Source organism: Anneissia japonica, unplaced genomic scaffold, assembly GCF_011630105.1.
Source record: "Anneissia japonica isolate Jap-2015-1 unplaced genomic scaffold, ASM1163010v1 scaffold1875_len173011_cov181, whole genome shotgun sequence".
Classification (NCBI taxonomy): Eukaryota; Metazoa; Echinodermata; class Crinoidea; order Comatulida; family Comatulidae; genus Anneissia; species Anneissia japonica.
The window spans coordinates 62,847-77,341 of NW_022705221.1; the positions used below are offsets into that span (position 1 = coordinate 62,847).

General features: G+C 31.0%; 1 protein-coding gene across 1 annotated transcript in view; it reads right to left on the reverse strand.

Moving 5' to 3' along the window:
* Positions 1-14,447, reverse strand: part of LOC117105420 (E3 ubiquitin-protein ligase HACE1-like) — a 31,741-nt gene extending 17,294 nt beyond the window's left edge. The window contains exons 1-11 of the mRNA XM_033246547.1: positions 14,195-14,447; positions 7,084-7,138; positions 6,605-6,694; positions 5,768-5,872; positions 5,060-5,135; positions 4,226-4,303; positions 3,398-3,451; positions 2,195-2,277; positions 1,480-1,678; positions 1,030-1,136; positions 391-529 (exon numbers count right to left, since the gene is read on the reverse strand). Coding sequence (XP_033102438.1) covers positions 391-529; positions 1,030-1,136; positions 1,480-1,678; positions 2,195-2,277; positions 3,398-3,451; positions 4,226-4,303; positions 5,060-5,135; positions 5,768-5,872; positions 6,605-6,694; positions 7,084-7,138; positions 14,195-14,261 — 1,053 coding nt within the window. The 5' untranslated portion in view covers positions 14,262-14,447. The remainder of the gene's footprint in view (positions 1-390; positions 530-1,029; positions 1,137-1,479; positions 1,679-2,194; positions 2,278-3,397; positions 3,452-4,225; positions 4,304-5,059; positions 5,136-5,767; positions 5,873-6,604; positions 6,695-7,083; positions 7,139-14,194) is intronic.
* Positions 14,448-14,495: the final 48 nt, after the last annotated feature.

Sequence of the window (14,495 nt, forward strand, 5' to 3'; positions counted from 1 at the left end):
AATAATTATATATGTATTTTGGAGATAACAAATAAATCAAATCAATTGAAATCATTTATTTCTTATAGTTTATATTTTTTAATTAAGTAAGTAGCCGGTTCAGTGGCGGATCCAGGACTTTAAAATAGATGGGGCTCCGGGAGGGACTTTCATATATGTGAAGGGTCTATACCATCCTACCCCCACAATGGTTGGGGCCAAGGTAAGAACAATTATGATTATACCACCGCTAAATGGCCGGAAATGGCACTCTCCAGACTTACAATTATATATCTATTACTTTTTTTCTCAATTTTTTAAAATTTTGAAAAAACTTAGGAAGGAGGGGGGCATAACCTTCAGAATACACATGTATTACTTTAAAAATGTTCTTGTTCTTTGAATAATTACCTGGAATATTGTCGAAGGTGGGGAATACTTGACTGTGTTGCAAAGACCTTCATCGGAGAAATATTTCTTGTAGAGTTTACTGAGAAGGCGTACACACCGATTCATTCCACTCACCTGCATTTCAACGCTACTGGAATGGCTTAAAAATAGAAGATTATGAAAAATGTGAAGTTTCATAGTTGAGTTTTGTTAATGCTTCTCAGATATTTAAAACAGTGTATTTTACTATTACAGTAGGTAAAAATATAAAGACAGTTTTCCACTACGCAAATTTATTCGCGTGAATCGAAAGTGTCAGTTTACATTTGCGCATTCACATTTCTATTTGAGTTTTTTGCTTCAGTGAAATCATTAGTTCAAACTGTTTTCACTTTTTGCAAAGCGAAAAAATGCGCAACCAATCAAGATCAGGAAGCAAACAAACACTTTTGATTCGCGCAAATAAATATGCCTGGTGGAAAATAGGCTTTAAGCACAGTCCGCAATATCAAATTGATCTGCACGTGACAAATGTGTGTAATGTGCCCATATATGGACATGATGATGTCATACTACACCCAAATATGGGTATATCACTTTTTCTTGTCACATAAAATTTGATGGTGTTGCCGGAGCTCAGGAAAAGTATATAAAAAATACCTAAGAAGCTTGTGTCCTGTTGTTGAGGCAAGGTCTGCAAGTCCCTCTAGGATGTAAGTTTTCTGTTGACAACTTTCTTCACACAGTTTACTATACACTGTGTACAACTGGAATAAGCAGTAATTCAAATAAACAAAGTGCTACATATGGCATGTAAAGTACGCCATTACATGTAAAAAATGTCAAGTCAAGCCGAAGACTATCAACTGCTACAGTTAAAAGTCCTTGGTAGAGTAAAGTAAAGCAAAGTAAGTATAAGTAAATTAAAATTAAAATTATGTGAAGTAAAATTATGTTGTACTGATTGTAATCAACACTATCTTCATCACTACTATTCTCTTCATTATCATCATTAATTTCATCATCTTATTATCATCATAATAATTCTAAGATTTGGAAAGCTCTAAGATCATTGTCAATTCAGTTTAATTGTTAAAAAAAAATCCCTACCTTTGCCTCATCAACTTTTTCATTTAAGCTAAATTGGATCAAATGAGGCCATAGTTTAGTGAAGGCCTTAAGAAGCAAGCTGCATACATTAGTGTAGCCCCCCTGAGCTGCCTTCAACAGTGGAGTGAAACCAGATTCATCTGAGAAATGTTTTGCACCTTTATCTAACAGCAGACGAACTGCTTCTACTTGGCCATGGCTGAGATACAAGATAAAACGCAAAATCTGTTAATTAAAAAACACTGGCATACTGTTGTAGAAGAGAATAAATTATAGACATAAATTTTAAGGACTGACCATAACCCTCAGTGCATTCTTGGTTACCATATTTTGGGTAGCAGTATATACAGCCCCTCCCAACCCCACTTGGATGTGGGTTTTTAAAATGCATGTGGTAGCACCCCATAGAACAAGCTATTGGATTTCCTTTTTTAAACAAACCCCTGAATGAATTTCAATATATGAAAACAACATTTCTTCAACTGCAGATGAATTATTATATGTTCTTTTTACAGGATATGGATATTATAAAATTTGCAGCAATAATTTTTTAGAAGTAAATTTTAAGTATGTTTATCTATTTTAAAATACATATTTGTTTTAAAACTGCAGACAATATGGATATATAACATTAAATACAATTATAATAGACAGGGCAATAACACAGATTTTACATAATTAATAGGAAGACTGACAATTACGATATTTATCTTACCTGCTTGCAAAGTACAAGGGTGTTTGACCAACAGAATTTATTTTATCAACTTGAGCACCATGGGCTAACAAGCATGCTACAGTCTAAAAAACAGAAAATAACTCAGAAATTAAATTATTCTTTTCAATAACAATTAAATATCAACATAAATTTGGTGCTTTGAGATGGTTATTAAATAGGGAAGATAAGTCCATTTCCATTACCAGCTAATAATAATTTGTACTTTCAGTTTATCACAGAGAAGGACAACTACTATAAGTCGGAAGACTTGTTTATTTTTAATTATTTATTTTTTATTTATTTATTCAAGACCCAACAGTGTGTCAAACACCAAATAACCGGGTTGTCATAAAAATACAATATGATATAAAACATATATGCCTGAAGGTTAAAGATGTATTGTCCTATGCTAAATACCAAAAAAATCATAAAAATATTTTTTAAAATTAACTTGCCCATTTTGAAGTAACATAAAAGCTATCTACTTGAACATAGCAATTAGTCTATTTAAAAAATGTCTACCAATCAGTTTAAGAGTAAAATGATAGAAACACTTTCAGTCACTGGAAGTGTTTTATTACTTTTATTATATTTTTCTAGTTTAAAAATCAGGGTACAAATTTTTCAAATTTAATAATTTCTATGCACAAGTTAATTTGTATGTTATTGCAAAATGAGCAAGTTGATTTTAAAATTATTTTTTATTATTTTTTTACATTAACAAGGGACAATACATCTTTTAAAAAAAATACATAAAATAGCATAAAATTCATTTTTACATACTGAATATTAAGGATTACATTAAGGGTTGAAAATTAATTTTTAAAATTCTAGTGGGATCTTGGGACGTACAGCAGGAGACAATCCCTTACTTTCTTCTGAACAGTGCACTGCATTTTTTTTAAGGTTCTAAAACTGTATTTCAGAAACAAATGAGATCAGTGACAGTAACTAGAATTGAACCAGGGGTCAAAGGTCTAATAATTTCCATGGTTAAATGCACAGACAGCGGCACCACCAGTTCAGTCAACTGAGATAAGCTCCTCTTATCACACTTGAACTTCTATATATTATAAGGTAGTATATACTCACAGCCTCATTACAACTCTAACTACAGGTCTGCACCATCTAATCACAGAACAAAAAACTCAATATGTTTAAACAATTGCACTTAAACCTGAAGTTGATTTGAAAAATTCTTACCGATTTGTGACCATTTTGAGATGCAACATGTAGTGCTGTTTGTCCTTGTCCATCCTGCATTCAGATATAAAAACAATGGTCTTAAAAATGCAAAATTTCTACTTTTTAAGTTTTCTTTCTGAAACAGTAGATTACTTGCACATATACATATTTGAAAAAAAAAAAAAACAGTACATGTAAAAAATGTAAATAAATTCTAGAATTTGTTGGGCTGATAATTTTTGATCTGTGTTAACTGAAAACATTTAAAAGGAAATCTTAAAGAAAAAATTTTTTTTATTAAATTAATATTAGAAGGTAAAATACTAATTTCATCCACTACTCTGGAAATAAGTCCTTTAAAGTCAGACTCCGGAGGAAAAAAAATTTTTGATATGTTGTAGATCTGATTTTTCTAAGACAGAAAAAAATAACTGGGAAATGGTGAATGAGATACAGATTTTTAAATATTTGAAAACTGGGGGAAAAGGTGTAAAATTGGGTGGTTACGACCTTTTTCCCCCAGTTTTTAAATATTCAAAAATCTGTATCTCATTCACCGTTCCCCAGTTCTTCGCCGAACAATTTTTTGTCTTAGAAAAATCAGTTCTACAACATATCAAAATTTTCTTTTCCTCCGGAGCCTGACTTTAATAGGGACTTCAAGGGTTATCCCAATATCTCCATTTGGTTTTTTGACGTCTTTATTTGTTTTGTATATTTCTGTTTGTATAAAGTTGAGATATTGAATAAATCAAATCAAATCAAACCATGGAAAACTACCAGAAATGAACATGAGGTAAAATAAAATGGCTTCTCTAATACTACATGATTAATTGCAATACTTACCTCAACATCTACATTCGTCACATATTGAAAAACATCATTCAGAGCTTCAGAGCGACCATTTACAGCTAGCCAATGAATCTGCAATTAAATATACTGATTGAATACTCCTGACATACCAGACCAAACATTTCAAGCATATTAACATAAGTAGAGTTGAATAGCTTGGTGGTTTAGATGTTTTCCTTCCAATCCCAGGGTCCTTGGTTCTAATCCTCGGTTCTATTCCTGTTGCAGTACAGGAATGTTTTTCTTGCAACCAACCAAAACTCTAACCTCATATGAGACTTATATAAACCACTGTACGAGTATAATATTTTTAAGATTTCCACTTGGAAAGTGATTAAGTTTGCAGTTTCATTTCATTTCATTTATTTTGTCTAAATTATATACACAAAAAAAAAAAAAAAAAGTTGGTTATTTTCCCTTTGCCCAAAGCTGTATAAAAAAAATATCAAAAATATATATATATATATATATATATAATATCATTTGAGTTTTATTGTTTAGATCAAACATACATACTAAAATATTTTTTTCAATTCAACATATTTGTATTTTACTATTAGATTTTAAAACAAGCAGCAGGTCCACAAAAGATTGATATTTTCCAGCAGGTAGGTAAACTTAAAATGGTGGAATTTTTAAAGCGAGAATGATGAAAAAATCAAGGAAACAGAATGTCAACCATTGTTTTTATATTAACTTTATTCATATGTCATGTACAATAAAATACATATACAAGTACTACAACTATTAACATTAAATCCGACAGAAGGTACTGCAGAAAAGATGTTGTTCAGTAGGTAAATAAATAAATACAACTATTAACATTACCATAGTTAGGCCTTCATTGTTGCATATATTTACATCAGCCTTGTACTCTAATAACTTGGTCATGCATCTCTTCTTCCTGAAAGTTGAGCAATAGTTTAATGTTTGAATCATCCAAGTATCATCTGAATGTGCAATGCTTATAAATTCTGCTCAATGAACCTTGGTTTAAGAAATAAAAGTCAAGGCTTACAGATTCTCATAGTGCCACTGGACAAATGTGGGCCGTTTGAAGATAGAAAATCCAACAAACCATATTGACCTAGATAATGTTGAATTAACGAATGGTTAAGGCAGGGACGCCGCAAACAAGAGCCATAAAATCAGTGCAGTTTAGAGCAGCACATTCACCCAAGGTTTTGGTGGTTAAGGACAAAAACTATAAACTGTAGTAGGCCCAATGGAGGCATACACAATTGGCTTATATAAAACACCCAGTACATCTCAGATGTGTAGGGGTCCATACAGCCCCTGTTGTGTACAGATGAGAGTAGCTGGCACAGGTTTAACTGGTAGCTCCTTTAGGGAAGAAGGGAGTTACTGCGCAAGCTTGTCCAGGCCTTGAACGCTTTGAGACTTAAATCTAACTACACAGCCTTACATTAAAAATAATAGTACTATAATCACAGATGAATGCTCAAAATATGAAAATCAGATTAAAATAATGATAAAAATAAATGATAAATATTAAATTATTAGTAGTATGTTTACCCATTTCTAGCAGCTAGATGTAGTGGAGTACAGCCGGCTATATCTTGTACATTGGGTGATGCACCTTTTTTCAAAAGAATACAAAGAACTTCATAGCTACCACAGCTGAGGAAGGAAAAAGCAACAGTTGAGAATGATCATGGTGAAAATCTCAAAACAAAGACAAAATAGAGATAAAAATATTGTCGTGATATACATTTTTTATCTTGTTTTTTTTTTTTTTTTACAATAAAGTGTAACATTTTATAAGAGACGCTATAAGCCATTGGTCTAAAGCAAGGTAAAAAAAACTCTGCACCGTCATAGGAAAAAGGAGCATGTGAATTTTCTTAGACCAAGGGCAACAGGTCACAACCACTGACTCACCACATTCCTTCATTTAAAAGCATTACACAACAAACGAAAAAAAGAAAAAAAGATCACCATAATGTATCACTACTAGTACTACTATAGTAGTACTAATAAGTACTAGATTGACTTTTAAAAAATACATGAAATGATGACGATTTTTGTTAATGATAAATTATGTAAATATTCGAATTGGTTCATCTGGTTTGCTAATGATTGTAGAAATATTTTATCGATAATAAACCAACCATAATTTGATGTAAACTTTAAACTGCGAGCTTATGTCTATGTTACCAACATCAATAAATTATAATGAAACAAACGATAGAAAAAGATAATTAGAGTGAATTTTGAAAATATATAAAATGATGATTTTGATAGTGATATTTTGTTAATGATATATTTTGATGATACTGATACAGGTTTCAATTGTGATTATGGTAATGACGATTTAGAAAGTTATATCTCCTTCTTTTTGAATATACTTACTTTGCAGCAATATGTAGAAGATTTCGTTGTGCTCTACCAAACACAAAATTGACATCAAAACTGGAACCACTAAGAAGATCAGAAACAGACCTGTACAAAAATATTGTTTTTATATTAATGACATTAATTTTCAGAGAAAGTTACAAATGATTTTAAAGAGCAGATCCCTTTTAATAGATCATAAAAAAAGCCTTATAAAAAACCATTGTAGATTGTTGTAAAATCATAGGCCTATTTGTACTTGCAACGTAGTTTCACACATACTTTACATAACATTTGAACTTTTTTGCAAAGTTGTGTAAAAATTATTGACACATACCTAATGTAACCACAGCTCTAACATCATTGTTTAAAATATTTTTTAATATGTTTACATGAAAAGGGTATTGTCTGTATTGCATAAAATAATTATTGCATTACAAACTCCACCTCCCCACTCCCTACCAGGTTGATAGTAAACAAAATATAGGCTGCATTACCTATGTTGGTTATTTATTATCATAGGCATAAGAACCATTGCTGCTGCCTTAGAATCTGCAAAAACAAATATTTTATGGTATTAATTATGGTAATGATTAAAGAACCTCTCTTTGCACTTTTTCTAATCTTCAAAACTCGAAAAATGACATCAAAAGCTTTTATATTCGTTTTATAGTACTGATAAAGTGTTGTCCTGTAAATAAATGTTGGTATATGTTATATAAAACCAAGTTTCATAAAACAAAGTTTTAAAACACATGAAATTCTTCCATAAAAAAACAAATCTTGTCAACAGCTTCATTTTCTTATTTTACCTTAGTATCCCTATAGGTGCAATTGGACTTTAAAAATTTAAGAAAAATAAAGTTCAATTAACAAACTAGGGTTTTCTTTAGAACGGAACTTTAATATGTCAAGAACAATTTTCTAAAAATAGTAACAACATTTAACTTCAAATAGTTTTTGCACAGCATACCCTTTAACATTATCAATACATTTGATATGCGATAACGTAAGTTACTGAACCAATGTTGAATAATAGGTTGTTGTAAGACGATTATCTATAACTGAGTGTAAAATGTACCTATAAATATTATTATACATAGGATGACCAATAAAAAACAAGTGGGGGAAAAGTGCCACACCCAAATAATTACACATTTATATTGTTTTGAATAATTGATGCTGTAATTTTATAACAATATATTTTAATCCGGTTGATACTTTTCATTTTTGCTCACTAAAAGTAAACAAACAACATATATCTTTCGAATTAACAATCATACGGAGATGCTCTGGTAACAAATGACATAAATTTGTTAAACATACACTTCCAATGATAATCGCATTTTGTATGTAAATGTTTAAATAGTAACGTAAGTTTCATATAATTATGTAACACCGATCATAAGTCTATCGTTGCAAAATTATAATTTCTCTTCTTAATTGTGTGTATATGTACAGTACATGTTATTAAAAATAAATGATAAACTCGCATTTAAAATGAGCACATTTTTCAAAGCTATCATATGACTATAAAAGAGTATTTTTGTCTAAAATCAACAAGAAGAACACTTTATTTGTTTTTATTTATTTTAGGTATGGTTTTAAAAAAAAAAATCATTGAAGTAGTTGATAATATGTTCTTTTTTTTAAGATAATGTGGTTAAGCCCCTAGTTTTGCTCGTTCTTTCAATTTGATAAAGTTTTGTAACCTACGTTAATACTAGGATTACTCATCTAATAGAACATTACAAAGATTATTTGCAAAAATATTTGTCATCTTATCTATTTGATGTTAGAGAATGTTGATTAGGTAAATTTATTTAATGTGTAACGTTTGCTTTCATGAATTTACTCGTGATTATAATGTACACATAATATTTTACTGTAATATACGTTACCATCAACATAAATCAGAAATATATGCAATAGGAATAATTTCCATGAAAGATAGCATTCCTACAGTATAGAGTCACTGTATGTTAGGATATATGTAAAAGAAAGTATATATATCAGCCACTGCCCATGTTTTTATTAAATGATGTTTATTACATCAACAATAACATACATTACCGTGTGTTTAACATACGTGACTATTCACAATGTAGTATTTCTAAACTAGGCCTAAGCTATTGCCTGAAATTTTCAATTTAACATTTAATTATAAATATCAACTATTTTGTTAACTAAATATAGTCGAGACACAGCCTATAATAAATACTTTACCAAATTGTTTCACTTTAATGATGGGTGCAACATTCGAGGGAAACACAACGTTGGTAAACACAAGGTTCTGGGTGTCAATTGCTCAATGCCATTTTTTCTCAGAAGGTTCTAAGACTTTCATGTGTCGTTGGCAGCGTAAATAAAGTCATTCTTAATAGTTCTGTGCCCTCTACATTTCATTAATATTGATTAATATTCCATAACGTAACGTAGGTTACTGTAACGTAAATTACCTTTTTTAATTACAATTACTAATTACACATGATTACTTAACACCAATGATGATTTACTGACGCTGAATCCATGCTTATTACTTAACTACTTCTCACGTTTAGTTTGGTTCAAATTCTTGAATTGGTATGAAGAAATCAGGTAACGTATGTTTCACTGCTTAAAAGCGACAATCAAAACTTCAAGTTTAAGACCATATTTTGCAAAGATGACTTTTCTACTTTCCCGAATTAACAATACAGTATTCATAACATCTTATACTAAGCAAATATTAGTTATTACCTTAAAGTTTTCCTGGCAATAATATATGTTTTTCCTAGAAATTACAATTATGTAACGTAAATTACGTGCATTTGGCGACACGGATAAACTGTACCATAACCATACTAAACTCACCTCGATTTAAAAAACTTATAGTACAAATTGACAACCTTCAAACCAGCTTACAAATCGGTAACTAAAGCCCTGTGGTGCACAGCATTTATTGAATGGCAGATTGCTAAACGGTATTTTTTATCTGGCAACACACGAATTTTGCATACTCATGACTATTTAATATCGTCATAACTCTGTTGTTAGTTATCAAAACTCTATGAAATTTGGTACACTTTTCTAATATATTATGGTCTTTTGAATTTTGGTAACACTTTCCACATTATTATCATATTTTGTCATTCCCAGTTGGTGAAACATGGGCGACTGGGTTTGCACGATTATAGTGAGCCTGACTCTATAGTATACTGTAGATATTTGAATATATTACAGTGTACTATCAATCCCGCTTAAAAATTGAAGTAGTACAAAAATAATTTGACAATTTTAAAGCTGTAAATTTTAAGGTTATTGTAACAAATGTGTTCGTAGATTGGGAAATATTAATGTAACATCCTGGCAACACTGGTTGCCTGGAGTTGTCAGCACATGTGTCATTGGTATATCCATCCATGCTGTAAGCAAGGAAATAATGCCATTTTTTAGACAGAAAAGCAATATTCTTGTGTACCGTCATTTTGGATCCTTGGACTCGCATAAGTATCAGACGATCTGTTATGTTTCATGGTTTCCTATAGGTACATACTGTATTTCTGTATGTAGCTCATCTATAGCCCACATTTATAAAACATAAATTTATCAATATTATTGGGACCCCAATCATATAGCTGATTTACAGATTTTTTTTTAGTTTTAAAATCCATGTATCTGATTACCACTGCCAGCTAATTAAAACTGGCAAAAAAAAATGTTTTGTTATGTGTGGCAAAGACAAGCCAAGTCACTTCTAGCAAATCGTGTTTTGGAGATAATGGCCAAAACAAGTTGGAACTTGTCAACATTTTCAAAATCTATTTTACTGCACTAAACTAAATTTTATATATCTACAATCATGCTACACTCTGCCTGGGAAATGTCCAATATCGTAAACTTTGTGAAGGCTGGTTTTTCAATTATTGTTCTTTAATTTAAGCAAAGTCTGTACAGTATGTTCAACCTCCTGTAACTTCATAACAAAAAATCTGATTTAAATCATTCTTTTAACCAATTTTATAACTTTTATTTTACTACTTAACAATGTATTTTTTAAATCAATTTTTTACTAATTTCATAAATTTCATTCTACTGCTTAACCCTGACTGTATTAATAATAACTAAATATCACTTTTAAATCATTCTTAATACTAATTCTATAACTTTCTTTTAACTACTGTAAATATCATTTTTTATCAAGGGTGACTGGTTTGGCTTGTCTTGCCACATTGCAAGCTGCTACTAAAAACTACTGAAATATACAAAAAAGTAATAAAATAATATGATGTGTCGACTCATTATGGGAAAACACAGACAGGCAAAAGGCTTGCACAAATGATAAATCGTTCTGAACACCAATTTTATAACTTTCATTTTACTGCTAAACCCTGAATATAATAACTTAATTAAAATAATTTTTTGCAAGTAATGACTGGTTTGGCTTGCCTTGCCACATATTTTACAGTAAGCTGCTAACTATAACTACTGAAATATACAAAAAGTAATCAATGATGTCATTAGGAAAAACAGACACAGACAATAGGCCTACACAAACGATAATAAGTCATTCTTTACCAATTTCATAACTTTCATTTTACTGCTAAACCCTGTATTATTAATAACTACTGCAATTATCAATTTCTGCAAAGGAGTGACTGGTTTGGCTTGTCTTGCCACATAACTGTAAAACCTCGAATTGAAGGCTTCTTCTTGTTTTTTACAAACTTTCGATGGGCTTCTTTTCAAGATGGGCTTCTTTTCGAGATAGTTTCTTTTCGAGGCTACAGTACATTTGCAAAAAGTAAAGAGGGGGGCTTCTTTTCAAAATGAATGCTGTATATTTTGTGAATTTGTATAATAAAACAACAAATGGCCACTGTAACATCAATTTACAGTCATAAAGTGTATTTAAATGGCATCAAATCATCTAAACTACTTGTATAAAACCAAGCTTGCTTTTAAACTTAGTACATTTTCTGAAATTCATGTACAGTATTTGTATGTACTGTACTATCTTTACAAAAAAAGCATATGCTATCTTGGAAAAGAAGCCCATGTGCTTCTTTTTGAGACAGGCTTCTTCTTGAGGCTAGTTTTCCAAACTAAAAAGAGAGGGGCTTCAATTCGAGGTGGGCTTCATCTCGAGCTTTTTTACAGTATTGTAAGCTGAACTACTGAAATAAACATAATTAAAATAATATGATTTGTCATAGGCCACAAATGATCTTTCAAAAATCCAGTGTGTTATTTTGGTAGTCTATTTCCCAGGAAGCAGTACAAAAGGAACGATAAACTGAATTTCCTTTATGACTAAAATATTAACTTGTTGATTCTTGAGTCATCAATTTTCTTTCCGACACCATGACAAAAAACATTGTTTACTGTTTAAATCTTTTCAAGTATATAAAAGATAATCCCATAAACATTTGTTTTATATATATTTTTAGTCAATTGACTACATACAGTAAACCAGTGAGTTATTATAAAGTTGTAACCTATTCGTGAGGTCTCACTACAAAATGAGCCTCATCGTTAGAAATCAAAAAATGAGTTTATATTACATTACAGAGATATGTTAGCATTTAAAGTTTAGGTGTATGAGAACCATGTTTTGAGAAAATCTGCCTCAAAGATAAACTAACCTGTACAAATAATAGGACTAGAATTACAGATAATGCAAAGAGAACACTGTTTTAGTAAGAAAATTCACTTAAAAAGTACACAATCATAAAATATAAATATCAATTTGTTATTCAAAAACATTAAAATCAAAATTTTGTACAAATGTTGCCTTTGACCTATTTTGGTGAATATCTCAATATGATTTCGCCAACGATGTGTCTCATTTCGTGGTGAGACCTCACATATGTGGTAAAGACAAGCCAAACCAGTCACTCATCGCAAAAATATATTTGAGTTATTAATACCGGGTTAAGAGTAAAAAAGCTATACAATGTTTAAAAAAAATCATTCAAATCTGAAATTTTCCTTTGAAGTTACAAGCGTTTAAACATACAGCTGCTTAAAGAACAATATAAGAAATCAGCCTTCAAAGTTTATGATTTTAGCATTTCTCTGAATGCAGAAACTATCATCAAATCCTTAAAAATTGTTGTTCTTCGTTACTAGGGAAATTGAGAGGTTGTATATCGCATCTGCTGGAATACTCTCACTTTACAGTCAACAAAGTGTGCCCTCTTAAATGGGATTAGTATTTGTACTTCGCATCTCGCACAATGCGGTCGTTCGATTAGGCCTGAGATATGTTTGTTTAAGTGTCAAAATCTTGGTCAGAATCAGTTTTTTAACAAATTTGAAGTAATTCCTATGAAATATTATATTTTACAAGTGTCAATACAGCAACGGAAAATATCATGTCGGCCGTTTTTATGTGTGATAACTGAACCTAAATTGAGGTACATGTAAGTCTAGGCCTAGCCTAGCAGTGTTGGATAGGCTATTGTTTTCGGTGCCTACTATATTTCTTCGCAGACCTGTCGCAAAATCAAACATGAAAAATTCATCCGCATTTATTTTTGTGTGGAACACAAAAAATCAAATTTAAGTCTTATTTTACATTTTTTCATGCTTTAGGAATGTCTAAATTCAGTTTAAACTAGCAATTCCGCATTATGTTTATAAATCTTTATTATACAAAAATTAGATTTTTCTTAACAATGAAATTTTGCCGGGAATGGGGCTTTAATACCTTGTTAAAAATAGCAAACTTATTTTTTTGAAGATCGTCAGAGGGCGGGAAAAATAAAAATAAAATTCTGTTTTTTTATTTACAAACAATTAAGTCTAAAAGGATCTAGGGTGAGGAGAGAATAAAAATTATACTACTGTACATTGATGAATATAAACAGTGTAGCAATGAGATTGATTAATGCTTAAATTTAAGGACGAATATCTTATTTTTGGAAATTTCAGTGGAGCGGAATGTGTAGAAATAAATTTTTAAAAATATGACGTTTCCATTTTTCATGGCGGAGGGTGCACAACTGGCCAAGAATAAAATGTTATTTTTATTTCAAACCACCATTATTGACGATCGGAGGGTTTGCTAATCTAGGTATAAAAAGTCTTGCCTTAAGTGAAATATACTAAAATAAATTTAAAGAAATTTTACATTACATAAAGATGGCAATGGAAAACTACAATAAAATGAGGCAAAACAATCAATATTAATAATATTAATAACAAGTAACTATTACAATTCACCGTAGCATGTATGTGTAGGGAGTAATTTTTACATTAAAATGGCAATGGAAACTACAGTATAAATGAGGCAAAACAAACAACTTTATTATAACAAAATTAACTTTATGCAAGTCACTGTATGTAGCCTGTCTGTGGCTAGGGGCCTGGCCCTAGACCTAGCCTAGGCCTAATTAATCTTTATCGACGCGTGTACAAATTATACTAATCTTTGCAACGATTGTGATTTTCATTAAGGATACTTTCATGAAAAGTCCTACTACATATCATCACACCACCACGGTGGTCTACCTTGGGCTAGGCCTAGTAGTAGTAGTAGGGCCAATAACCAGCCAAACAGTGAGTAGTGTCAAGGGGCCTAGGTGGTCTAGGCTTAGTTAAGTTACTCACGTCACCCGAGCTTACCTTTTGGAAGATCGACTGTACGAGCATTTCGAAGCGACCTAGCCAACCTCTGAATTGCCTCCATCATTTGTATAACTTCTTATAATTTACCAACAATTTTATGCGAACTGCCAAATCTATCTTTGGATTTCTGAAAGCTGTGGATATCTGCACATCACGTCAACTTACAGTTTACAACCACCCGATAAATAAAAGCATGTCGGAATTGAGAATTGATCAGAGATAAAAATAGCCTCATCACCACTTCCGTAAACATTCACAATTCGCTACCATTTTCTGTATTTATTTTAAAGATAATATT